The sequence below is a fragment of the Spinacia oleracea genome, chromosome 2 (genome assembly GCF_020520425.1).
Source record: "Spinacia oleracea cultivar Varoflay chromosome 2, BTI_SOV_V1, whole genome shotgun sequence".
Taxonomy (NCBI): Eukaryota; Viridiplantae; Streptophyta; class Magnoliopsida; order Caryophyllales; family Amaranthaceae; genus Spinacia; species Spinacia oleracea.
The window spans coordinates 9834311-9861255 of NC_079488.1; the positions used below are offsets into that span (position 1 = coordinate 9834311).

Genomic DNA, 26945 nt, shown 5'->3' on the forward strand with positions numbered 1-26945 from the left:
TATCGGGTTTTTTATATATGCTTTCCCAAGTCCAACTTTTAAATATTTTCCTCGGTTTTTTTACTCTTGCCTAAGTCGTCTCCTCATCGGGTTTTTAAGCAAAGTGATAACACAAGACATATTTTACGATAAATTTTCAACATTTTATTCATCAAACCACAAACGCTTATATAAAGTTATACAACAACTACTACGCACTTCAAGCTACTTCAATCTACGCTTAACCAACAAACTAAAAGAACTACAAACTTCAACCTTTTTACTCAATGCTTAACCAAAAACCTTGGCATACATTACACTGACAACAATTGAAACAATAGCACTAAAACATACAAGAATTAGGACGTGATCATTCCTAATCCCTACCTTCACACCACCTTCTGTCATCTTCTTTGTAGACACCTACTTTTGTCCTCATTCCCGAAAGGGAAGGTTCGATGATGAAAACATAAAATCTCCACTTGACAACGCATCTCCTATAAAATAACGAATCTCAAATCACCCTTCTCGTTTCACCCGAAACCTGCTAAAAATAGTAACTGTCGTAAAGGGTAGCTTCTAAAAGTGGCAAGTCATAAAAGATAGAAACCTGTCAGAATTAGGTGTTGCACTCCAACATAAATCCTAAATGAGATAGAAAACTGCGTGAATCCTATTCCTAATATGATTCGTAAATGAGAGTTACGTATTAATTAAAATCCTAACGAGCCTAGAGTTTGTAACGGGCCCAGACGCATTCCGTCATGAAATTGATACGCACTAAAAGACTCGATTAATTCTCAAACACTACGGATTTCAGGAATCCGAATCTGACTAAGAAAACAGCCCAGACCTTATTTTCCGAAATCTTCGGCGCCCAGGCCTGGGCGTTGGAATTACCTGGGTACGTGTTTTTTCCTAATTCTTTGTGGATTAGGGCTCTGCAATTCTATCTTTCCACAAACTCTTTTCTATAAATATAGCCCAAGTTCGACGTGAAATCACAACACACAATTCATATTCTGAGTATTGACCCTTACCCCTAGCCTAAGCCTCACGCTGCGAAATTGTTCACGCGTTCTGTCGCAATCGATCCATAAATCGAACAGAACGTATCCTGTCCCATAATTTGAGATTCATTAAGTAAAAAGGATAAATAGCAAAGTCAAAGTGGTTAGTTTTCTGAGAACCGTGACGCACCTCTCAAGGGTGCGTCGTAATGTGCCCCTTTTCTATGATTTAATTGCTTTCCTCGCCCTTTTTATGAACTGTTAAACTAATTCAATCTGGTTGTTCTATCACGCCTAATAAATATGATACTTTTGGGAAATTGGATTATCATGCTAGGTCCCTTAATGCAATCTAAATCAGATAATCGCGATCGATCAAGTATTATATGTTGAATATTGCTAAAATCAACTCAGATTAGTTTAATAGTTAACGCATGTCCCTTCAATTATTTATGCTGAGCTAGTAAGGATATCCTGCCTCTGGAGTTATCGACGAGCGAGTACTCCTCTCGGTAGTTACAGTCCCCCGATCCCTCAATCTCTACCTTGCGGGTGTATGTTGAGAGATCCCCACACCAGGGATCACAAGGGAACCTAGGACCGTCGTGGTCAAACATAATTGCACTCCCTTTATGTCACGATAACCGGGTTTTGTGAGTTTTTCTCATTGTCGTTAAAAACTGAATGGCGACTCCTATATTACTAGTCAATTGGGTGTAAACTCACAGGAAATCCAATTACACTTGATTGAATGAAAATAATCGTCACACCCACGAGGGACGAGGTCACGCATTAGCCTCGTGCTTTTTCGACCCCCTCACAGTGGCGACTCCACTGGGGATAGTGAAGGAAATACTCGTGCTTGTAGGTAATCAAAATAGCCGAAGGGTGAAACGATCCTACCCCGCGTTTATTTCCCCATCAAGTTGGGACGACCTGAAAATCAGCATATTAATGTGAACGGGCAGAACAACATAACGAATCTCGGCTCCCTCGGGAGTTGGGACTAAGGATACCTTTTTTCGCCAATAGGGGGGTGCATACGCCGCGCATGTTGCCCACTCGGTACTTGCGCAGGTAGTACACCTATCCCGAACCCAATCGCTCGCTCATTAGGTCCCTCTCGTCTGCATGCCCCCTTGGCTTGCATTTGCGGGTTGGCCTCTTGAGCAAAATTCGTCTGTTGAAGACACTACCTCGACCGGGGCATGTGTTGGATCTACGATAGAAGCGGTACCAAGCCAGGCGCAAATAACTACCCATATAAGCCTATCATAAACTACATGACATGTTATTATCGCCTCATGATGAATGTTAGTTATGTGTAGCGAAATATGTGATTGTGTGTGACAAACTATCCTAGAAAACCAACGACCTTAAAAATTGCCCAAACATTCATAGACTAATTTGCCAAAGTGTTTCCGCAAGCCCGAATGATCTCCACAAAAATAAGCGACGCTCGGGATGGCCTGTAACGAATCCCACAAACGCTGCACAACGCGTAAAGGACGTTATTAGGCAAGCACGCAAATCGAAGTCGCATAAACAAAAGTAGACGCAAACAGAAAACGAGAATCAGCCAGGGACGCATTTTCGACGCCCCTGGCTGGGCGCCAGAATTTCTCACGCCCGACGCTGGGCGCCGAAGTTGCTGCTTGGCCTTCTGGTCAGGCGCAGCAGCCTCAGTGCCCGCACAAAAGAAAAAAACACGTAGCACCAAAAAACGTTCGTAAAAAAGGAATTGCTACGAAGGCGTAAGAAAAAGCATTCGATTCTAGAGGCGACTCAAAAAAACAAATAATAAATAACTCTTTGTATCGTCGACAGGCCTCCTACAACGACAATGTTCGGCACCGAAACCGAACACGCTAATAACTATGAATGTCACACGGGCAAGTGTTTCGAAAATTCAAAGAATGACCAAAAAAAACCAAAAAGTGTACCAATAAAAGAAAGAGCAAAAAAACCAATAGAGAGAGTCGAAGTCTAGACTAAGTAATGCTTGAAACTTTGGGAACCTAAACTTTAGCTTATCTTATGCCTAGGACTGGTCCTGTTACTTGGTGCCGATCAGGGAATCAACGGTTAGTGCGTCTCGGAGATACACCGCCAACATCAGGTTTAGTGACTCCAAGCTCCGTCCGTCATCCCTCATTTCACGGATCTCCGCTTCCCCAACCTCGATTCGCACCTTCAAACATGTCCATCGAAGATTTGCGAGACCAGATGGTCCAAATGACCCAACTTATGGGCCAATTGAAAATGGAAAATGAAGCTTTAGCGGCTGCACAAGCCAAAAATGACCTCGATAACGAGAAGAGGATTGAAAAAAATGGTCCTACAACAAATCATGGGGAGCAAATACTTCTCCCTTGATCCTGAACCTTTTCCTGACAAACTACCAGAAAAGTTCAGTTCATCTGACTTACCAAAGTTCAAGGCCACGGACAATCCTCGTGATCATCTACTGAGCTTTGTGAATGCCATGAACTTGAAAGGCGTGGACAAGTCCATGTATTTACCTGCCTTTCCTTTGTCCTTGGAACCTGTGCCGCTCAAATGGTACTATCACCAGGACCCTAAGCTCTTCCCCACTTGGGAAGACTTTGTCAATGTCTTCATCAAGCAATACTCGTCGAACATGGATTTCCAAGTCACCATGCGCGAGCTAGAAGTTCTCTTCCAAAAGAAAAATGAGGGTTTCACAACCTACTTTGCTAGATGGAGGGACCAGGCGGCCCAGCTAATCAATAGGCCTCCCGAAACAGAATTGGTCCAAAAATTCATTGACAACCTGGACCCGGCTTACAGACAACACCTTAGGTACCTGGGACTTGACACTTTCAAAAGAGTTTATGATGTGGGAATAAAGATCGAGGACGACCTCGCCAAAACCATACAAAGCAAACCCACATATAAAAACAACACCTATAATCGGGGTAACACATCCCAAGCCCAAGAAGTCCATGCTGTAGAAGAGACTCCCGCCCGAAGAAGCCCTGGAAGATGGGTCCGAGACCGAAAGTTTGCCCCACTCGGATCGACTTTGGTACAAGCCTTTGAAAGATTAACCAATCAAGGAAAGTTGAGACCTATAGGCCCCACCCGTGACCCTCCTGTCAAAAGAAAATATTGGGTCGAAGGTACTTACTGCAAATTCCATCAAGGAAATGGGCATGACACTGAAAACTGCTGGAACCTAAAGAATACCATCCAGGACATGATAGAGGATGAAGTGATACCTCTCCCTAACGTTGGAAAACCCAACAACAACAAGAGCCCACTCGGCTCTTGTCACATCTCTCTCGACCAACCAGAAAATGAGAACTTCGACCCTACGGTGTACATTACACCTCAAGGTGCACCACTCGTTGTGGTCCCTATGGATCGAATCGAGAGAGAAGTGTGCGGTGTGTGGGATGATGATGCTGAAGATATCTACCTATCTCAAGTGTCGGGCCAGGACCTCTTTACTGAAACTTGGCCCGGGTATGCTGTCATCGACACCACCACTCAAGAACCCGAAGTCGACAACCTCACCAGATCAGGAAGAATATACCAGCCTGACAGTCGCCCACCTTCTATGGACGATATCCCAGTCAGACAAGCTCCTGAGAATGGACGGCACACCACCGTCGCAGAAGTCATTGAAAATCCTCTTTTGAAACAATTGAAAAGAACCAAGGCCGAAATTACCATCTGGGATCTCATGTGTACCTCAAAAGAACATCGCGAAAAGCTTATTCGCTCACTTGACCTCATCTCAGTGCCTACAGATATCACACCTGACTCATTGGTTAACCACGTCACGAGAGACGCTGGATAAAAGGCCATAGTTTTCACTGACAAAGATTTACCCAGAGAGGGGGGTGCCCATAACAAAGCCCTCTATCTAGTAGTTGGATGTAAAGGGAAAAACATCCCCCTAGCACTCGTAGATAACGGTTCGGCGGTTAACGTTTGCCCATTGCGAACCGCCCATTGCTTGGGACTAGGAAGCGATGACTTCCAAACCTCCACACAAGGGGTACGAGCCTATGATAACTCTCGAAGGCATGTGTTAGGAAAGATCAACCTTACCATACAAACCGGGCATGTGGCACGCACCATGGAGTTTCAAATAATCGACATCAAGCCCACTTTCAACCTCCTATTGGGGCGACCTTGGCTCCATGACTTAGGAGGTGTGGCTTCTACCCTGCACCAAATGGTTAAACTTAACCATAACGGGGTAATACTAGAAATCCGCGCCCCTCCTCTCGACATCAGTTGTCCTATGGTTGTAACGGCTGAAACTGCAGACGACCTTTATGGATTTCAAATGGAAGAAGCAATCCAGTTCATTGAAGACTATGATCCAGCATTCCTAGACCCGCATGCATCCCGGGTCATCCCTAGAATGCTGCTAGCTCAAGGTTATTTCCCAGGCACCCCATTGGGCATAAGGAAGAAGGAATGCACATTCCATCCTTTACCCAACAAATCTACTCCCTTTGGCTTAGGCTATGAACCAACGGAGGAAGATATTGCTGACCGCCTGTTTGGGCTAAGCCTTAACAAAGCCAAACAAACCACCCTCCTTCCCCCGTATCAAAGAACCCTAGCCTTAACGGGATGTTCGTTCGGGAAGGAGAAGAACACCCATGCTGCGATTTCCCTGAACCCTTCGTTCAGGATGGCTTGCTAAAACCCGGATTTGAAATTTTCCATGACTGCCACACCTTGGATGAGGCACCCCACCTCACCAAGACTAAAACAGCTGAAATATTGGACAACCAGGCTCTATGGACATTGTTTAACGAATCGAGGCCTATGGAGGACGAGACTGTGATGACTACCCTAGCTTTACAAGATGAAGGTTTCGATCCAACCCGGTTAATCTCTCCTGCATCAACACTAGAAGAGATCGAGAACGGATGGGTGAAGACATATCAGTGGGTCAATGCAAAAGGAATAGAATTCAAGATGAGTACCGGTGAAGGACCGAAGTTTTATGAGACTAAACCCCAGGCTTGAGCCACATAGAGCACCATTAGTAAAAAGCGCCTAGTAGTTCTTTAGATTGGTAGAAAAAATAATAGAGACTTTAGATGGTCCTAAGGCCCCTTAGAATATAGGTCAGTTTTATTTCAGTGTGTTTTCCTTACTTCCCAAATCAATAAAGGCGTAATAATATTTCTCCTAAAATTTTATTCTAACACTAAATAAGCACCAAATGTACTTGCAAAATACAAAAATACAGAGGCGGCCCACTCTAGGCCCAACAAACAAAGCCCACTTGGTTTTCAAATAGTGCCACGGGAGCCAATTCCCGAAACCCACAAAATAAACCGCACCATCCCATCCCCAAAACATAAAAGTCAACCAGTGTAACCATAAAAATCAACCCATACAACCCAAAGAAGTCAAAGGAAATCAAAATCCAAAACGAAAGCAAATGTTGCTTAAAAGGGGAATTAATAAAATATAACCCCCACCAATCCTTAAAAAACGACACGCACCTCAACTCACCTCAAAAGCCTACACAAAGATCTTCATAACTTCCGCACCCTAACTCCATTTTCAAAACTGGTTCGAGTCACGAATAGAAAAAATTAATCCAGACAAAAATGCATTTCACGCTAACAGTCAAAAAAGCCTCCAAAATAGCCTCAAAACTGACTTTAAATACGAGCAAAAATCAAGGCACAAAAAAGAAATAAATGCAAGAACATGTGAAGCAAAGCGTCAAAAAACGACCGCCAGAAATCATTTTCAGCGCCCAAGGCTGGGCGCCGGAATTTCTGACGCCCCAGCCTGGGCGTTGAAACTCTCTGCCTGCCAAAATTTTCTTTTCAGAAGTGCTCGTCATTTTATCCGCACACAACGGAAAAATAACGAACACTTGGGGGGTACAGTACATATCCAAATAGGCTTACCAAAATATAGCCATACAAATTAGTCGAATTTCATTTTTACGCGACCTATCGCAAAAAAACGGCAGATGAAAATAATGATAATACTTCACTCATTTGACCGATTAAGTAATATGCTTCCACCTCAGGGCATATCTACCGAAATCCGGCATACTAGAACTTATTATAAAGCTAGAACTACGCGCGACCTGATTCTGACAAGATACGTAGGCAATCCTTACCAAGGATTCGGTCCAATAAAAAAAACACATATTCTTTGTGCAAAGTGTTAGACACATAAAAACATAAAAAAGGAGGAGAAACAAGAAATGAAAATGAAAAAATAAAAATACGCCTTTATTGAAAAATAATAGGAAGGAAAACAAAGTGCTAAGAATAAAAAAAAACAAACACAACTGAAATAAATAAAGGGCACCTACACCCTAGCAAGAACTACACTACTCTAGTTCTTCCGGATCATCAAATAAAGTCTTGTAGAGGGCAATGTTCGCAGGATCCACCCCCACAGTCTTCTGCGCTGCCCCAATATCAATCTCCATAAGAACCGGCTCCCGGACACTAACTTCCAAAGATGTCAAGGCTTCAGAAACATTCTCAGTTATAGCCCGCTCAGCCTCAAGGGCACAGACAATGGTGGGAGAAGGATTATTATCATCAACTAGACTAGCCACTGTTTCTACAGGCGGCTGAGCCTTCCTAACCCATACATTGTTCCGGCGACGATCTTCGCGAGAGCTTGCATTTCTTTTAACAACAGAAGGCCCCTTCATGTTAGGCATCTTTTTAGGCCTAAAACTGGAACGGGGATGAACTTCCTTTCGCTTTCGATCAGGACGAGCTTTCACAGTCTTAATACTATAGGTACGAGGTTTGGCAGAATCAGGACCCTCATACTTAACACGAATACGAGGTATCAAAAGCTCAGCCGGTTCCCCATTTCGAGCCTCGGTCCTCACATCTTTATCATCGGAGCTCATCCACAACTTGTAGTTTTCAGAAAGAGCCACAAAGCCATTTGTAGCTACGGCCCAACGCGGGAGACCATCATAATACTTAGCCCATGCTTGAACCCGTGCTTGTGAAAAGGCCGCTACCTTAGGTGGTACCGTATCAGAAAAAGGGATAGTCTGCCTTAAACCATATTGACGCATGACTCGGTAAGGGAAAATATAAATGGGACGAGATAGCCCCAACAAAGAAACATAAACCGATACATCAGAACCCCCTGTCATAGTAGTCAAACCCCACCATGGTACCACCCACTTAATAGAACAAATGCCATAAGTAAAAAAGGAGGTCCATTCGGCCTCGTCCTGGCCTTGGTGCAAGTATTTTCGGTTACCCAAGGCTATAGGGCGATAATGTTTAGGATTGGCAGGAGCTTCCAAAAGTCTAAGCCGTTCGATGAGCCAAATCTGCAAAAAACGGGGACGATCAAAAAAATAATAAAAGAAAACGGTTCCTGGTGCGCAGTTTCAACGCCCAGGACCAGGCGCCGAAAATTCCAGCGCCCAGCCCTGGGCGCTGAAACTCATTGTGTACACAAAAAAAAAACGTGTATACGTGCGCAAGGAAAAATCGATTACCTGCAGTAATAGGGGGCTTCCCTTAAAATGTTCAGATTTGGCATCCTTCTTCAGCTCATCCGCACTCAGCAAAGTCTCGGCAACAACCAATGGCATAATAGAATAGCAACTTTCCATCTGGCTAATCAAGGGGATCAACCTTATGTCACCGAACGCGCCATTGTTATTCGACAGCAAATAGTGATTCAACAAGAAAAATACAAGGGCTCGAATATTCGATTTCTGTTCGGTCATATTATTACTAGGCCTAAAGTGATGTTTTACAAGTTTTGCCAAGTTAACCTCGTCACCTACAACAATTTCAGCAAACATGTTATCATCTAGTCCTAGGAAAGCCCCTATGGTTGTTTTACCCTCTTCAATAGTGCCAGGGGTAGCGGGAGTAGCATTAGTAGGATAACCAAGGATCGCAGCAAATTCATCTGGCAAAGGACATATTTCGTTGCCCCGAAAGGCAAAAACATGATGATCGGAGTCCTAAAAGCTTAGGGCAGCATGCAGAAAGTTATAATCAATATTAATTTGTTGTAAGCCTAAAAGTGCCTCTAAGTGGTATTCTTTTAACAAAGCCTTTTCTGTGAGAGTAAGGGCCCGTAGTCAACGCCTAACAGTCCGTTGGAGTGAGAAAGTAGGGATCGACATGACAAAAGCAATGAGTAATTAAAGCACAGCAAAAAAAGAGAGAAGGAAATTGAGAGTGGTGGAAAATAGGGACGTATCTAGCCCCTATATATAGCTGAACGCACCCAGTGACATCCTGATCCCATTCGGAAACGTGTTAGGAAATCCGAAAGTCAAATATCACCAGGAAAAGACTTCCAGCGCCCATGGCTGGGCGCCGAAATGTTTAACGCCTAGCCTTGGGCGCCGAAAATGCAGCCCAAGGCCCAGATTTCACAAAACGCGGAACAGGAAAGGACTTAAAACCGTGTTGCTAAACACGAGGCCCTATTGCAAGTAGGATCAAGCCCAAAAGCACCTTTAGCTCCCAAATAAGCGAAAATAAACATTAAAACTTGGTCGAAACTTAGACTTGTCTCAGAAAATGCTTATGTACACTTTTCAAATCAAAATAAATATTATGGTCATTCTTCGAAACACCGAAAATGTGTGTCGTTAAGTCGTTGGTTTCCCAAATAAAAAATGTTTGTCTGTCAAAGGATTAATCCGGGCCAAGCTAAAACCGGATGTCGCCTGAAAACCGAAGTCGCACTCAACGGCTTCGCTAAAGTAGCACACTACTATAAAAGGTCGCTCACACATACGAGCATGACCCCAAACATGATTACAAGATGCGAAAAACGACCGACGAGCCCCATTGCTTGGGGACTCGCGAAAAAATATACTCCAACAAGGAGCGCACAATCAAAATCACATTCCCGGACTACGCCATACACCATCTCATGTTTGGATATCTCAAAAAAAAAGCAGGTTCGACCTCAGAGAAAGGTCGTCATTGACACTTGTGCATGGTCCTCTGATCAAAGACCAAGTAGTGGCAAAAATCGAGCCGTAAAGACTAGCTCAAAACCACGAAAGCAGACGGTCGCAAGACAAAGGTCCGTCTAAACCCGTTGTCAACCCACGTTCAGGTTACAACTAAATCCGAGCATTCCTCGAAAGAATTCGCTCTTGCAAGAATGAATAAAAGAAATTCTCAAAAAAAAAAAGAAATCACGAAGAAAAAAGTAGGAGACTTGCCCATCTTAGTGGGCAGGGTCGCGTCACGAACCACGCGAGTCCCAAATTGAAAAACGAATTCAGGGGCGTCCACCCTCAGCGGACAGGGCTCGCCCACCTGCAGCGGGCGGGGTCTGCGTCACTAGCCGCGCAGGTCCTTAGTTTTCGAAAATTAGAATCTTCAAAAACAAAATGAAATAGGCTCGCCATCTTCAGCCGGCGGGGTCTACGGCGCAAACCACGTAGGTCCTTATTTTCAAAAAATAAACATAAGCAAATTTCAAAACAGATTCGTCCACTTCTATCGGACGGGGTGTCCACCCTTAGCGGACAGGCTCGCCATCTTTAGCCGGCGGGGTCTGCGTCACTAACCACGCAGGTCCTTAGTCACTGCAGCGATAACTCTTTTTGTTTTTCCGTTTTTCCCAAAAACGATGTGAGTAGCTTTTGGTTTTCCGTTTTTTCCCAAAAACGATTTGAGTAGCTTTTGGTTTTCCGTTTTTCCAAAAAAGAACGATGTGAGTAGCTTTCCTTTTTCCACAAAAAATTCAAAGAATGGTTTTCCGTTTTTTCCAAAAAAGAACGATGTGCTGGATTTTCCTTCGTTTTACGTCCCATAAAAACAAGGGGGTTTTCTCGTTTAGCTAACCCTAAAAATGAGAATCTTTAAAGACATTTTTACCTCGTGATTGGGCTTGGCCAGGCCCAATTACACTTTACAGCTTTGATTTCGAAAACATCTGTAGCTACTCCCAATGACAAAGTGAGGGAGTTTCTACGCACCTTTAGATCCTTCCAATGACAAAGTGAGGAAGTTTCTATACTATCAGTTGACAAATCCCAATGACACGTGAGGGATATGTCGACACTTCAAAGTGATGACCCTTAAGTCAAATGTTATCACTCGGGGGCTCGTGAGACCCTCGCAAAAAACAGGTCACCATGGCTTGTGTGACGCACTCCGTATAATACTTTGACCATCGTCTTACTCCAAGACTCAGTCAAAGTGGGGGCTAACTGTAGACACCTACTTTTGTCCCCATTCTCGAAAGGGAAGGTTCGATGATGAAAACATAAAATCTCCACTTGACAACGCATCTCCTATAAAATAACGAATCTCAAATCACCCTTCTCGTTTCACCCGAAACCTGCTATTTATGGAAACCTGCTAAAAATAGTAACTGCCGTAAAGGGTAGCTTCTAAAAGTGGCAAGTCATAAAAGATAGAAACCTGTCAGAATTAGGTGTTGCACTCCAACATAAATCCGAAATGAGATAGAAAACTGCGTGAATCTTATTCCTATTATGATTCATAAATGAGAGTTACGTATTAATTAAAATCCTAACGAGCCTAGAGTTCGTAACGGGCCCAGACGCATTCCGTCATGAAATTGGTACGCACTAAAAGACTCGATTAAGTCTCAAACACTACGGATTTCAGGAATCTGAATCTGACTAAGAAAACAGCCCAGACCTTATTTTCAACGCCTGGCTCTGGGCGCCGAAATCTTCGGCGCCCAGGCCTGGGCGCTGGAATTACCTGGGTACGTGTTTTTTCCTAATTCTTTGTGGACTAGAGCTCTGCAATTCTATCTTTCCACAAACTCTTTTCTATAAATATAGCCCAAGTTCGACGTGAAATCACAACACACAATTCATATTCTGAGTATTGACTTCAACCCCTAGCCTAAGCCTCACGCTGCGAAATTGTTCACGCGTTCTGTCGCAATCGATCCATAAATCGAACAGAACGTATCCTGTCCCATAATTTGAGATTCGTTAAATAAAAAGGAGAAATAGCAAAGTCAAAGTGGTTAGTTTTCTGAGAACCGTGACGCACCTCTCAAGGGTGCGTCGTAATGTGCCCCTTTTCTATGATTTAATTGCTTTCCTCGCCCTTTTTATGAACTGTTAAACTAATTCAATCTGATTGTTCTATCACGCCTAATAAATATGATACTTTTGGGAAATTAGATTATCATGCTAGGTCCCTTAATGCAATCTAAATCAAATAATCGCGATCGATCTAGTATTATATGTTGCATATTGCTAAAATCAACTCAGATTAGTTTAATAGTTAACGCATGTCCCTTCAATTATTTATGCTGAGCTAGTAAGGATATCCTGCCTCTGGAGTTATCGACGAGCGAGTACTCCTCTCGGTAGTTACAGTCCCCCGAACCCTCAATCTCTACCTTGCGGGTGTATGTTGAGAGATCCCCACACCAGGGATCACAAGGGAACCTACGGCCGTGTGGTCAAACATAATTGCACTCCCTTTATGTCACGATAACCGAGTTTTGTCAGTTTTTCTCATTGTCGTTAAAAACTGAATGGCGACTCCTATATTATTAGTCAATTGGGTGTAAACTCACAGGAAATCCAATTACACTTGATTGAATGAAAAGAATCGTCACACCCACGAGGGACGAGGTCACGCATTAGCCTCGTGCTTTTTCGACCCCCTCACATTCTTCATCTTGTCATACTTAATCTTCATCTTCTCATGCTCCTCGTGCACTCGATTATTATCACGTTGAATACAATCAATCCTTGCCTCGAGGACTTTCACTTCACCAATCAATCTCTGTTTCTCAGCAATCAGGACATTAGTCACATCTTTCTGCCATTCCAAAATTTCTTCATCCACCCAATCGAACGCATCACTACGAGCCTTACCAATTGAGAAATCATAGAATTTGCAGCCCACGAATTTTCTTCCAGGATTATCATGCGTCCATGAAGTTCTTTGAACAACAGGGAAGCCACATCCACATATCCTAACCTTTCTCTTTGTCACGTTCATCCTCAGGAACCCTAATTTCAGAAGAAGAAAAAAAATTCTCACGAACTCTAATTTCAAGAATCAACATTGTGGAGAAATTCGAGCAAAATAATTAGGGCTTTTAGTGTTACCTCTTAAGGAGTGCGCCGACAAGTGATTTGGTTGAGCGAATTTGGTTGAATTCACCTGAGGAGAAGGATGTCGTGGTTAGGGCTTGAAGATAACAATGGCTGAGGGGAAGCCACTGGCAGGAGAGAGAAAGTCGATTTTTTTTTAAAATAAGTTAATATGTTAGTTAGGGATGGGGTAAATTAGAGGGAAATTTTAATTTTTTTTTTAGTTTTTTTAATCCACGTGTATGACACGTGTTAGTCAACGCCGGAATCCGAGAGTTGACCACCGGAAAATCACTCTTGGTCCTTATTGACAACAAAAAATCTCAATTGGGCCTTTTTTTACCACTTTTTTTAAAAAAAGTCATTTTTGACAATTTTTTGGTTTTAAAATGTCCTTTTTGACAAATTTTCCTAAAATATAATATTTTGCATACTTTAATGCCACATGCCATCTCTTTTTTTATAATGAGCGATTTCCTTCAATATTGCATAAAGATCCAACAATTCCCTAAATACGTTACTTTTTAAGTTATTTCCCACCATACCGTCCACGTAAGCAAGGGAGAAAGAGAAGTAAATTTTTTTTTCCGGTTCAGCATTGAACCGCTATATGAGATAGCGGTTTCGTTTTAAAGCAAACCGCCATCTCAGATGGCGGTTCAATGTTATAAACCGCTATCTCAGATAGCGGTTCAATGTTATAAACCGCTATCTCAGATAGCGGTTTGTATTAAAACAAAACCGCTATCTCAGATGGCGGTTTACTTAATTGTAAATTATTTTTAACATGAATTACAGTTTAAATAGAAATATAATTTAGAAGTAACCTCTTATGACATCAATTGTGTCTGTAGCTCAGTGGATAGAGTGTGTTGTTTCTACGCAGGAGGTCGTGGGTTCAAATCCTACCTGATGTGTTTATTTCTTTTTAACCATTTATTAATATTAATTATAAACATTTCTAAATTTAACCTATCAACATTAGTGTCTGTAGCTCAGCGGATAGAGTGTTTATTTCCTAACCAAAAGGTCGTGGGTTCGACCCCTAGCTGATGCAGTTTTTTTTTAACCATTTATAAATAGTACTACCTACGTGATTATAAACCGCTATCTCAGATAGCGGTTTACTTAAGTCAACCGCTACCTGAGATAGCGGTTTAGTGTCGCTTCGTTAAAAAAAAAAAGACCGGTTTTAATGCTGACGTGGACGGTATGGTGGGAATTAAGTTAAAAAGTGGCGCATTTTGGGAATTTGACGTTTTTTAAACAATATTGAAGGAAATCGCTCTTTTATAATATTTTTTCTCCTTTTTATGAATGTAATTTTCCCTTAAAATTAAGAGGAAAAACACAAAGTCCATATTGCCACTAATGAAACGGAAGGTGAAGTGTACTACCCTTTTGAAAAATTCATACTCCGTAATGTATTCCCAAAATCTGTATCCAAACTAATCAAAAGGTAAAGGTTCATTGAATTCCCACCCATAAACTCATTTTCAATTTCACCCTATAATCTCTAAATTCCATTGTTGTATTCCTAAGTTCTTACGTGAAGATGATGTGGTTCGGGCCAGTCATCAGACCTAGCTCACGGGCTGTGAGACTAAACGGGCTTCGAACTGAGCTCACGAGTCGTGGGCCTAAAAGGGCTTCAGACTAAGCTCACGGGCCGTGTGCCTAAACGAGACCAACCTACGGCAAGCCCGACCACTCTGCATCGTACCGGGTAGAAAATCTCAAAATAGAGCACAGGGCCACGGGCCCTCGTGCCGGACGGGGTCGAGCCGTTGTGCCTAAGCCTAATTTCACTAATTTAGCCTATTTTATCGTGTGGGGCCATATCGTGTCTTATCATTTTTTTAAAATGTGGCCCAATCCATGACCCACGACTTCGTGCTTGTACCGGACCATGGTTTTTTGTATTCATGCCAGTGTTGGGCTTTTCCATATCGGGCTTCGGACGGCCCGGCCCAAACACCTCCTTTACTTATTCGTTTTTCCGAGGGAAATCAAAACCTCCATAGACCATAAACTTTTGAGTTTACTAAAGATGGCACATGCATATTGCGCACAGATATTTTTATCATAAAAGAAAACGCACGTGTCATTGAACAACTAATGCGTGTTGGCCCCCCAACGCAAACAATCTTTAATCCTCTACGACTCCATACACCAATAACATCTCCATCCTCCCAAAAACACCTAAATCTCACCCCTTTAAATTCCTTACAATTAACAAAACCAAATATTAACCGTGTGATTAAACTCCGATCATATCACTAATCTAGTCTCGATTACACCCGATAATTTCCCTCCTCTCCCTCCAATCAAATACGGCTGCTGCTATTTAAACCAATCTACTGTATCAAATTAAACTTCATCTTCTTTATTTCTCTCTCCTCACTGAAAATAATTCATCACTGATCAATCAAAAATGGCGAGCAGCAAAAACGAAGGAAATGAGGCAACTCCCACTCTCTTCTCGCCTTACAAACTCGGCAAATTCTCTCTCTCCCACAGGTTCGGATTTTGATCCCACATTTTTACTTACCTACAAAATTTGAATTTGAATTTGAATAATAATAATGTTAATTGTGTATAGGGTGGTATTGGCGCCGATGACGAGATGTAGGGCGATAAATGAGATACCAAACGAGGCGTTAATGGAGTATTATGTTCAACGATCTACTCCTGGTGGTTTTCTGATTTCCGAGGGCACCCTCATTTCTCCTACTTCTCCTGGGTAATTTTTTGATTTTAATTTTAATTTTATTTTTCTTATACAAAGTACTTACGGAATATATTTTAGTATGATTTATGTGATTATTGATAGTTTTGATTAGAAAATTTCGTGTTTGTGAATGCATTGTGTTTAATTAAGTTCAGAAAAAAGTGAAAATCGAGTGAATAAAATCCGAGTTGATTTCTTGATTGATTTTGGATCAATTTGTTACTGGGAGTGAATTTGGAGTTGAGAAAAGAACTACAAAAAATGTTCTAGTCTTATGAAAAGTTTATAAATTAAACAATTAACTTTGATCGCGTCAAATTTATTTTCAAGTAAAAAAAAGAGTAGAAGTTGGACAATTGGTTTGATTGAAAAGAATATTACTAATGAATTTCACAGTTACAAAAATTAAAAAATAAAAAATAATTCACAGTTTAGTTAATTTAACTGCGGGAAACACGAAATTGGACTATGTTGATGAAATGCTAATTTCGTCATTTGCAGCAAACGCATTTTATATATTTGATATTTCTAATTACATAATAGTAACAATTATAAAATTTAGAGTTGGTACTTGTTAAAAATATTTATTGAGACGAATCAAACAAGATCCAACATGACTATGTTTTTCTTTTATATTGGAAAATTTTTAGAAGATTCTGTTTCATTGTGAATAATATCAAGATTCAAAATTGGAAAAAACTTTGTGGGACGAAGGGAGTATGTTGTTGCGGTGTTGCCTGCTGCCGTAATGCGAATGACAACAACAGAAGGGCAAAGGGCAAACTAGGCTGGTATTGGTATGTATGATGCTTATGTTACTAACTGCTATAGAATAGAATGAACCCTATATTAGTTAGGAAAAGGCGAGAGGGAAATAAAAATATGCAATCTGGTGAACTCAAGTGACTTACATGTGAATTTGCAGGCTTAACTTTGTGCCAGTTTGAATAAATGATTTGCCACAAAGCTGAGCCGGGGAGCAGGATCTAGGAATTTGGAATGGGGGTACGAAATTAGAGTAAAAAAAGTTAAAGATGCAAATTGTACACAATTGCAGTATTACCATCACAAACAGTGAAAAAAGTTCACATTCCTGTTAATTTGCATAAATATTACTCTTTCAACAAATGCACCTTGAGAAATTATCAGTTTACTATGCTTGCATTCGTCAATTTCATTGATCCAACAGTCAGCTAGTCATACTGTTCTGGTTTAAGCAGCGGTTGTAGCCTGTAGGTATATGGTAGTCCCGTCACTTATATTTTATGACTAATTGATACAAATTGTACACAATTGCACAAACAGTGAAAAAAATTTCACATTCCTGTTAATTTGCATAAATATTACTCTTTCAGCAATGCACCTTGAGAAATTATCAGTTTACTACCCCAAACTAGCAGCTTTTTTAGTCCATCAACTGGTTCATGTCCCCTGCTTATGCTTTTCATTCGTCAATTTCATTGATCCAACAGTTAGTTAGTCATACTGTTCTGGTTTTAGTTCATCATCTCTGAACAAAACAGAACTATATTTTATGAGTAATTGATACAAATTGTACACAGTTGCAGGATTACCATCACAAAAAGTAAATTGTTAATTTGCATAAATATTACTCTTTCAGGACTAGCAGCTTTTATAATCCATCAACTGGTTTCATGTTCCCTTTCCTATGCTTGCATTCGTCAATTTCACTGATCCAACATTCAGCTAGTTATACATACTGTTCTGGTTTTAGTTCATCATCTCTGTGTACTTTTGGTGTTTGTCTGACAAAAAACAGAATTAATGTTGCAGGTTTCCCCATTGCCCGGGCATTTACACCAACGAGCAAGTTGAAGCATGGAAGAAAGTGGTTAATGCTGTTCATGCCAAGGGTGCTATCATCTTCTGTCAGTTGTGGCATGTTGGTCGAGCTTCTCATACAGGTTCACTAATCTAATTCTCTATGATTAGTTGATTACAATACGATATTGATTTATACTCCCTCCGTCCCGGAATACTTGAACCGGTTTGACCGGCACAGAATTTAATACAAAATAATTGACTTATTATTTAATTAGATGGTAGTTGATAGTGGAGTATTTTTTAATATAGATAGGGATATGTGTCAACTTTTTAAGGGATGTAGGGGGAGGGTGCTTGGGACCACAAAGTGACATGTGAAGGGGTAATTGATGTAATATTAATAAAACTTTACCATTTATAGAAGCGGTGCAAGTAATCCGGGACGGCTTGTAAGGAAAGCGGTGCAAGTATTCCGGCATGGAGGGAGTACTTACTATGTTCTTATTTACACGACACAATTATTTAGTCACGTTTGCCAAAGCACGATTTTAAACATTAATATCTTCAATTATGGATAATAAAAAATTATAAAAGTTGATATTTAAAATATATTTATTGAGACGAATCTAACAAGACTCTATACGACTATATTTTTTCTCAAGTATAACTTCAAAAGCAAAAGAGCTTGTGTGAATAGTGTCTAAAACTCAATTGTGTCATGTATATAAGACTCGAGCTTCTCGTACAGGTTCACTAATCTAATCCTCTATGATTAGTTGATTACAATACAATATTGATTCATATTTGATTTTGTCTTTCATAATGAATATCATAGACCGTTGATATTATTGCTATATACACAGTGTACCAACCTGGAGGGAAAGCACCAATCTCATCAACAAATAAGCCGATTTCAGACAGATGGAGAATACTAATGCCAAATGGAACTACTGAAAAATACCCTGTACCTCAAGCCTTGGCTTCCCATGAAATACCTCAGGTTGTCGAGCATTACCGCCAGGCTGCCATGAATGCTATCCAAGCAGGTTCGCCTTTCTTTCTGATGATTGTAATGATTGTATCCTATATAAATCCCCTCTTTAGATGGTATTGTGTGTCGGGGATTTTAACAAAAGAGTCCTAGGGTGCTAGACAAATGCTATATAAAAAGATGAGAAAATCCAACCACTATGCTCTCTATGGCCTTGTTATTTGCTAAATTATCTTTAATGTCGAAATATTATACGGGGTAGCATGAGAAAGGTCCCAAAAATGTGACCTTGAGTTAACAATATAGCTTTTACCACTAATCTATTACATGTTTCATGTTATCATTGGAAAAAAAATATATATATGAGTAAATGCGGATGTTATTGATGTAGTAACCTGGGGCAATCTAGTTAGCCACTACAACCTGGAGTGTCTGCTTCTTGTTGATTGTCATGATCTATGTTACCCGGACTCGGATACTCATGTCATGATCTATGTTACCCGGACTCGGATACCCATATCGGACATGGGTATTTGTCCAAGTGTCCGATATGACTATTTTGTGAAAAAAATTGTATGATTTTGGTCCAAAAAGAAGTGTCGAAGTGTCAATACCCATCCGAATGTCGAGGATCCGACACGGGTATTTGAGGTAAAATGAATAGTCCAGGTAACAGAGGTCATGATCTTTGAAGCAGATTTGAAGTGTACAGATTACAACTAGGCAATCCTTGACATTGAACTTACACCAGTTAATCCATTTAATACTATCAACTATTGTTAGCAGGTTTTGATGGGGTGGAGATCCACGGGGCCCACGGCTACCTCATTGACCAATTCCTCAAAGACGGGATCAATGACCGCACAGACGAGTATGGTGGGTCTCTAGCTAACCGTTGTAGACTCTTAGTTCAGGTGGTTCATGCAGTGGCTACAGCCATTGGTGCTGATAGAGTAGCTATAAGGATCTCACCAGCAATAGACCACCTTGATGCCTCAGACTCAAACCCACTTGCAGTCGGCCTAGCCGTGGTCAACTCTCTCAACAAACTCCAGCTAGACTTAAACTCACGGCTAACCTACCTTCATGTAACTCAACCTAGATATGTTGCGTATGGTCAAACCGAGTCTGCTAGACAAGGGAGCGAAGAGCAGGAAACACAGCTTATCCGAACTCTAAGGAAAACATACCAGGGTTCTTTTATGTGCAGTGGTGGGTACACCCGGGAACTCGGGATGGAGGCCGTGGGTCAAGGGGATGCTGATTTGGTTTCTTTCGGGAGGCTTTTTATATCGAACCCTGATTTGGTCGAAAGGTTTAAGGTTAACGGTCCGTTGAATAGGTATGTTCGGAAAACGTTCTATACACAGGATCCTGTTGTGGGTTATACTGATTACCCCTTTCTTGGTAAAGATGGTTCTGATAGTAGTAGTAAGGTAGTACTGGCTCGTCTATAGTGTATTCTCTTGATATTGTTGTATGTTATTTAGACTTGCATATTGGGAAGTCATGCAGAATTGCAGACAAAATAAGATCACATGGGTTTATGTTACTCCCTTTGTCCAATAAATAATAGGCCACAATTATAGCCACTTCGTATTTTACTATTTCTCAAAACAATAGGCGATAACGGAACTTTCCCATATGACCCTAAATCATACGAATATGGTATGTAATTTAGAAGAGTAAGTCTCCTATGAGATCGCTATATGTGTAAGACGGTTGATATCAGCATTAAAAATAAAAAAACTATTTGACTAGAAATTATAATTATTTGATTAGAAAGTAGGATTATTTGATTGAAGAGTATACTATAATTAATAATAGTAGAATATAGCTATTTGATCACATCGCTTACCTATCTGACTAAAAAGTATAACTATTTGGTAAGGAGTTGGTGTTTATAGTCTTATGTAGTAAGTTTTGTAAATTTAGAAATAAGAGGGGGGTTGTTTTCTTGTGTGGTGAAAATGGGAGGGGTTGTTCACTTAATTTTAGACCAGATCAACTTGAGCCCGATCTGCTAGCCCGACCTGACCTGAAATAGCGGTTTGGACAGAATTTTCAGGACCGTTTTCCGGGAGCCCCTCGTGCCATTTAGCTGGTTTTGGGCACACAAAATTGGCCCAAAGTTTGGCCCGAAGTCACAAAATTTTGAAACTTGATTTTAGTCCTTTATCAAGGAGATTAACACAGAAACGAAAAGAAGACGGATGGTAAAGAGGAACACTGATATAGAAATGAAAGTATTTAATTACAGTCGCAATTCGTCTTACAGTAGCAATTAGTCTTACAGTTGGACTGTTAAGAAGTACATGACTACATGTTCTCCATTGGACAAAAAACAAAATCAAAAGCCAGATAAACATGGTTAATTAAGCTCCATTACAAGATAACCATCCAAAATTTTCTAATCTAGTAGTATCACACAGATTGCATCACCATGGCCATGGATCGAGCATTTAGTGAAGCTCGATAACATCCGGCTTTACGATAGGTCCTGTCATTACAGCATGATCGTTCAAGTTACAAGCTTTGATTATTTGCACTTTCATTGTACGGTCACTCACAAACTCGAAAACTAAAGTGTCACCAGCTCGGAACCCGTATGCTTTTGAAAAATCAATCCATCCACGGCCGAATCCCACACGGCCGTCTGTTTGTCTAGTTTTAGCTTCCATTAACCATTTCCTTCCTTGTGGATCACATAGCACTACTATGTCTTTGTGCTGCAGCTTCTGCCTGCTTGCTATTGCTTTCGGAACGTGCTGCACCCGTCAAGGGAGCTAGTCTAAGTACGCAAGCAACAACGATTGCTCAAGTGTTGGTATATATGTTTGATGAGGAGAAAATAAGCCTAAAAGTCCTAAAGATGGTTGTGGGGCCGGCCCAGCCCGAGGTCCGTCGCGAGCATGAAAAAGCATGGCCCTACATGAGGATGGAGTCGTGGGCCGGGCCTGGACCGTATTTTTTTTGAAAAAAGCACGACACAACACGACCCGATTAGACAAAACACACTAAATTTAGTAAAATTAGGCTTAGTCACGACGGCCCGACCAGGCCCGGAACAAGAGCTAGTGGACCAGGGCCATATTTCAAAATGTTTGGCCCGACATGACGCGGTCCGATACCGAGTGGACCAGGCCCGTCCAGGCTCACGGCACGTGGCTCGGCCCGAAGATTGACCCGACCCACATTCATCTTACTAAGACCGATGTCTAGTACCATTAGTTTTCCATCAAAACATATCATCCCAAACCGAAATGTTCACAAATGAAAACATAGCATGCAAAAGATTTTCTGACAAAATGAAGGAGATCGAAAAGGTAAACTGAAAAAGAACTTACCAAATATGAATTATTTTTTGTTTTCTGCTTCCAAGTAAAAGAGAATGAAGGGCTTTGCGATCCAAACGTAACTGGCTCGTATTTACCCACCATTACAGGTGCATTATTATTGATGGTACAGTTAGCAGGAAGCTCCTGATCATTTTCACCTATACACAGACCCATTTCTTAGCTACTAATTAAGGTCTATTTGTTAAGCAGAAAATTTATTTGTCAGAAATTTAACAGATACGCAAATATAACTTCTAGATATCAGGATTCTCAAGGCGAGGTGTTTACTGTCAGAAATTTAACAGACATGATGCAAATATAACTTTTAGATATTAGGATTCTCAAGGCGAGGATGGAGGTTTTTTACTGTCCGAAATTTAACAGACATGTAAATGTAACTTCTAGATATTAGGATTCTCAAGGCGAGGGTGGAGGGTGTTTACTGTCAGAAATTTAACAGACATGTAAATATAACTTCATCATGGAGGTTGTTTATTGTCAGAAATTTAACAGACATCAAAATGTAACTTCTAGATATAAGGATTCTCAAGCAAGGATGGAAGTTGTTTACTGTCAGAAATTTAACAGACATGCAAAATAAAATTTCTAAATATTAGGATTCTCAAGTCGAGGATTGAGGTTAGTTGTTTACTGTAAAATTAACTCACATGCCATGTTATTACGTTCCGTTGGTTCAAGTTTGCAATCTTGTTCTCTTTGGTAAGGATTATGATCAAGTTGAGAAGTCCGTCCCACATGAACTTGAATCACATTGTTCGATACAAACTCAAAGACCAATGTGTCACCGGTTCTTAATTCGTTGTCTTTCACAAAATCCCTCCATCCTTGAGCGAAATCCAAACGACCATCAGGCCTCAGTTTCAGCTCTACTCGCCAGTTCTTTCCTTCTCGGTCCTGGAGTACTACCGCGTCTTTGTCCGAGAATGTCTTTCCTCTCACCATTGCCTTTGGAATTGTCTGCATCTCAACTTCTCTTCAATTATGCTTAATTTCCATTAATCAATTCTTTTTTCATGTTGTTTGTATCGAAATTATGTAGTGATTGTAGTCCCTACATCCCCATTGTGATTTTTCTAGACATTTGGGATCAAGATTACAGATCTAGCTGTATTTCTTTTGCACAATCAATCAATCAATTACTATATACTAAAAGACACACCAAGAATGACACGTGTGTGCATGGTTTGAAAACCATGTCGTTGTGCCTTATCCTATATTGCTCCTACTAAGGTCAATCAAACCTGGCTTAACCGATCGGTTTGTATCGAAATATGTTGGTAATTGTAGCCCTGTAACCCCCCACTATGCCTAATTTTCTAGATACTTTGGATCAAGATTACAGATTTAGGATTAAAGACACACCACGAAGGACACGTGTGTGCATGGTTTGAAAACCACGTGAGTGTGCCGTATCCTATTTTGCTCCTACCAAAGTCAATCAAACATGGCTTAACCGATTGGTTTGTATCGAAATATGTTGGTAATTCTAGTCCCTGTATCCCCCCACTGTAACTAATTTTCTAGACATTTTGGGATCAAGATTACAGATTTAGGATTAAAGACACACCAAGAATGACACGTGTGTACATGGTTTGACAGTGTGCCTTATCCTATATTGAAAACAATCAAACCTAGCTTAACATATTTTTACTCCCTCTTATTCCGACTTTTTTCTACTAGTTATTGACGGTTAACCCCCCTCTTCCCCGATATCACCCAAATAGATTACAAACAAAAAGCATATACGGGGAGGGGACTGATGCAGTTCTAAGATAAAAAACCATTTACCAGATAATAAGTGAAGTGTTTAGCCTTTCTCCAAATCAGAGAGAAACGCAAACCGTGTTTAGTATCTGACACTATACCTCTCTTCCTTTTAATCCAGTCAGTAATGTTCTGCTTCTTCTCATACACTCCATATTGAACAGCTAACAACGTACCGAGACACCAAACATTTTTCAAATCACGTCAAAATCACAACAGGTAAGAAAAAAAAACAAAAAAAAACTAGTGCGGCTCCTTTCAATCTTACTAGCTACCGCGGTTTCAAATGATCTTTACACTTTTCGTTTTAGTCCGTTTCATAATTTTCTTTACGTTGTGCTTTATACTACTTTTTGACATGAAAAATTACTATGTTACCCTTCTTAACCCACAACATTTACAACTTTCCACTCAATTTCTTTTATTTTATTCATTTTTTTTTCACACTCACCCACATTTTTACACATCCTTCTTATTTTATCCATATTTTATTATATTCATCCAACCCTTTTACACACTCTTCATCTCTTGTCTTAATATTTTTGTGCAAATAGTAACTATAAAGACCAGTAATTAATTGACTTACAAGGCGGCATTGTAGGCCATGGACTTGCTTCTCCTTCTTGGTGGACTATCGGAGTTTGTCTTTTAGATTCAAAGGGTCCAACTTCGTACTCAAAAGTTGTCGTTCCTGCTACTGTCGTCTTTTCTGAACCGTCTTTCTCGTAAATTTTCACTTGGAGAATGGATGGTTCTTCAAGCTCAAAGAGCAAGAAGTTTCCAACTTCCAAAGAATTCGCTTTTGCAAAGCAATCAAAACCGCAACTGAGAAACAACCCACCATTTCCATCCTCTTCTATGTCTACTCTCCAACATTTTCTGGTTCCTGCAATCTCTAAGATGAGCCATGGTGGTACGCGTTCTTCAAAGATCTTTGTGAAAGCTTGGGGTATTTGCTACAAGAACAAAATAGTGGCAAATTTGGCAATGTTCAGTCATATAATACAGTTTAATTTGCAGAAACATGTAAATAGAAAGTTTTAGTAAATAGTTGGTTTATGACACTCATGACTATCACTTGTTAGCAGACAGTGGCACGCTGTAGAATAAACGAGTCATTAAACTCAGACTTTAGAATCAGTAAACTTTCAATCAACTCTTCTTTTTGGACAGAGTTCAAAATTCAGAACTAGTACGTAGTATAGCCGTACTAAAATGTGTAATTGAGGGCTTCTAAAAATTCTAAATGCCTGAACTTTGGGATTGCTTTGAGCTACACTAGTAAGTAGTAATTTGTATAAACATTCCAAATAATAGATAATCAACCGGAAATCTTAATTGGCAGAACGGCCTTGTAGGCCCTGTTTTTCCGAGCTTTATTTGGTTGAACTGAACTGAATGAAACTGAAATAAAGTCCAAAAGAACAGGGCCTCTGAGAATTTCATGCGGTATAAGTAAGTCATAATTCTTATGCTGAACATGTAGAGTTAATTCACATGCATTTTAAAATTACTATGGGTGAATATACTGCAAGAGAAAGTACCAGCTTCTTGGTGAATTCGTCCTCGATCACCTTCATAAAGGATGCTCTCTTAAATGAAAGCTCACGCTTGTTGTCCATTGCAGCCTGTGTGGCAACCGCGTTAACCAACCTGGTACATTATCGAGCCATATATACCATTAAACAGATTAGTTGAAACGAAAGGTGGAAGTTTCTTATCTTAGAAGCGTTGAAACTAAATTCAGTAATGCAGTTCTAACAGGTAATGGAAAATAGCCAGCATAAACTAAAGATTCACAATTCACTCGAAATTGTAGTACAGAGTACTTTTTTATAAAAAAAACCCGAAAATGTAGAACTTTGTTGCCCGAATTGAAACAATGTTAATATACTGCTTATAATTGAACCGGTAGTGTGCGCTTGCGCGCGCAAACACACAAAGGTAACAAAGCGGCCAAAGCCTATGTGTTGACATCTATGTTACCGGACTCAGATACCCATGTTGGATATAGGTACGTGTCCAAGTGTCCTACACGACTATTTTGCAAAAATTTGCATGATTTTAGTCCAAAATGAAGTGTCAAAGTGTTCATAAATCATACCCATGTCTAAGTGTCGAGGATCCGACTCGGATATTTGAGATAAAATGAAAAGTCCAGGTAACATAGGTTTACGTGTACAACTTAGCGCAATCTCGCGTGCACACATAGGTAATTAAGCCTATAACTACTGTTTGGCCCGGGGCACCGGACTACTACTTTGAACATCGTATTATTATATCATGTAAAAAGTTAGTTTATAATATTCACTTTGGAGGTTTCAAGTTATATACAAAGTATACTTTTGTGCAATAAAAATCATATCTAGTGGTTGACTTAGATGGTAAAACATTCTCGTTTCGTTTGATAGGTCCTATATTCGAATTCTTATAAACAAAAAAAATACACCCAAGAAGCAAAAAAAGACATTTCTGACATTGCATTTTGTGTTTCATTTTTCTACCAAAAGTTTTTTTTTTTTTTAATTTCTGTAATCTATGAACAAGCTAATTCCTAAATGATTCAGTGATTCTGCATTTCCATGTCAGAATCTCAGAGAAGAACAATTTCTAGACATGTTATTTAACTTGCATGTAAAATTAAACAGGAAAAAACCAAGAAAAATATAACAATAATTAACAACAAAGTCAGACAAATATATAAACACCATAATATCTTTATTAATTAAGTAATTGAAGAAAAATCAATATATTCATACAATTAGCTCACCTGATCGAGCTGTTACAGTTTGCAGTAGCAATGAACCGTGAAAGTTCACTCTCTCTCTCTCTCTCTCTCTCTCTCTAAGTCTCACTCACGGTAATTCTGTAATGTTATTTCTAAGATATGGAAGTTGAGATCTGTCTAATTAAGTGACACCTGTAGGTAACCTAGCTTAATTAATAATGTTTTACTCTAAGCTTTCCCACTAATTAGTTGCTCATGCATGGTTGGTGGTTGGGCTAGACGAACTATATTTCAATCTCAGATATGTTTTGACATTCAGACCAAATTAAGTTCAACTATGGTACTTATAAGTTCAAAAATGATACTTAAAAGCTCAAAAATGGTACTCAGAAGTTTAAAAATAGTACTCATAAGTTTAAAAATTGTACTCATAAGTTCAAAAATGTTATTTAAAAGTTTAAAAATGGTACTTGTTGTGGGATCTTTTACGGTGATGACGTGTCACGCGTTCCTCGG

At 40.2% G+C, this 26945-nt stretch overlaps 3 protein-coding genes across 6 annotated transcripts; 1 reads left to right on the forward strand and 2 right to left on the reverse strand.

Moving 5' to 3' along the window:
• Positions 1-259: 259 nt before the first annotated feature.
• On the reverse strand, positions 260-12976 carry LOC130467209 (uncharacterized). Its single transcript, XM_056835647.1, has 2 exons — positions 12641-12976; positions 260-298 (listed from the first exon to the last, which is right to left on the reverse strand). The coding sequence occupies exons 1-2, from the start codon at positions 12974-12976 to the stop codon at positions 260-262; spliced, it is 375 nt and encodes a 124-aa protein (XP_056691625.1).
• Positions 12977-15433: 2457 nt separating this feature from the next.
• On the forward strand, positions 15434-20130 carry LOC110803506 (12-oxophytodienoate reductase 3). The gene is made up of 5 exons (XM_022009020.2): positions 15434-15591; positions 15674-15814; positions 17597-17727; positions 18451-18633; positions 19365-20130. The coding sequence occupies exons 1-5, from the start codon at positions 15506-15508 to the stop codon at positions 20033-20035; spliced, it is 1212 nt and encodes a 403-aa protein (XP_021864712.1). The 5' UTR covers positions 15434-15505; the 3' UTR covers positions 20036-20130.
• A 678-nt stretch (positions 20131-20808) lies between these two features.
• Positions 20809-26595, reverse strand: LOC110803504 (B3 domain-containing protein REM-like 1). Of its 4 annotated transcripts, none has more exons than XM_056835366.1 (7): positions 26472-26595; positions 25246-25354; positions 24288-24657; positions 23726-23865; positions 22585-22894; positions 21926-22074; positions 20809-21346 (listed from the first exon to the last, which is right to left on the reverse strand). In XM_056835366.1, exons 2-7 carry the CDS (start codon positions 25321-25323, stop codon positions 21041-21043), a joined length of 1353 nt encoding a protein of 450 aa, XP_056691344.1. In that variant the 5' UTR covers positions 25324-25354; positions 26472-26595; the 3' UTR covers positions 20809-21040. The 4 variants fall into 4 exon arrangements, with proteins under 4 accessions (XP_056691344.1, XP_021864710.2, XP_056691345.1 ...); XM_056835367.1 differs by having other exon boundaries at positions 21191-21369; XM_056835368.1 differs by having other exon boundaries at positions 21223-21364.
• Positions 26596-26945: the final 350 nt, after the last annotated feature.

Excerpts from the sequence above, each read along its gene's own strand:
- LOC130467209 (XM_056835647.1), bottom strand. The coding sequence starts at position 12,976 with ATGAACGTGACAAAGAGAAAGGTTAGGATATGTGGATGTGGCTTCCCT. Across the intron at positions 299-12,640 it reads AGTATGACAAGATGAAGAAT|TGTAATGTATGCCAAGGTTT; the intron begins GTGAGGGGGTCG and ends AATTGTTGTCAG.
- LOC110803506 (XM_022009020.2), top strand. The coding sequence starts at position 15,506 with ATGGCGAGCAGCAAAAACGAAGGAAATGAGGCAACTCCCACTCTCTTC. Across the intron at positions 17,728-18,450 it reads TGGTCGAGCTTCTCATACAG|TGTACCAACCTGGAGGGAAA; the intron begins GTTCACTAATCT and ends CTATATACACAG. Across the intron at positions 18,634-19,364 it reads CATGAATGCTATCCAAGCAG|GTTTTGATGGGGTGGAGATC; the intron begins GTTCGCCTTTCT and ends TATTGTTAGCAG.
- LOC110803504 (XM_056835366.1), bottom strand. The coding sequence starts at position 25,323 with ATGGACAACAAGCGTGAGCTTTCATTTAAGAGAGCATCCTTTATGAAG. Across the intron at positions 22,895-23,725 it reads AACACTTCACTTATTATCTG|ACAATTCCAAAGGCAATGGT; the intron begins GTAAATGGTTTT and ends GTTGAGATGCAG. Across the intron at positions 21,347-21,925 it reads CAAAAAATAATTCATATTTG|CACGTTCCGAAAGCAATAGC; the intron begins GTAAGTTCTTTT and ends TGACGGGTGCAG.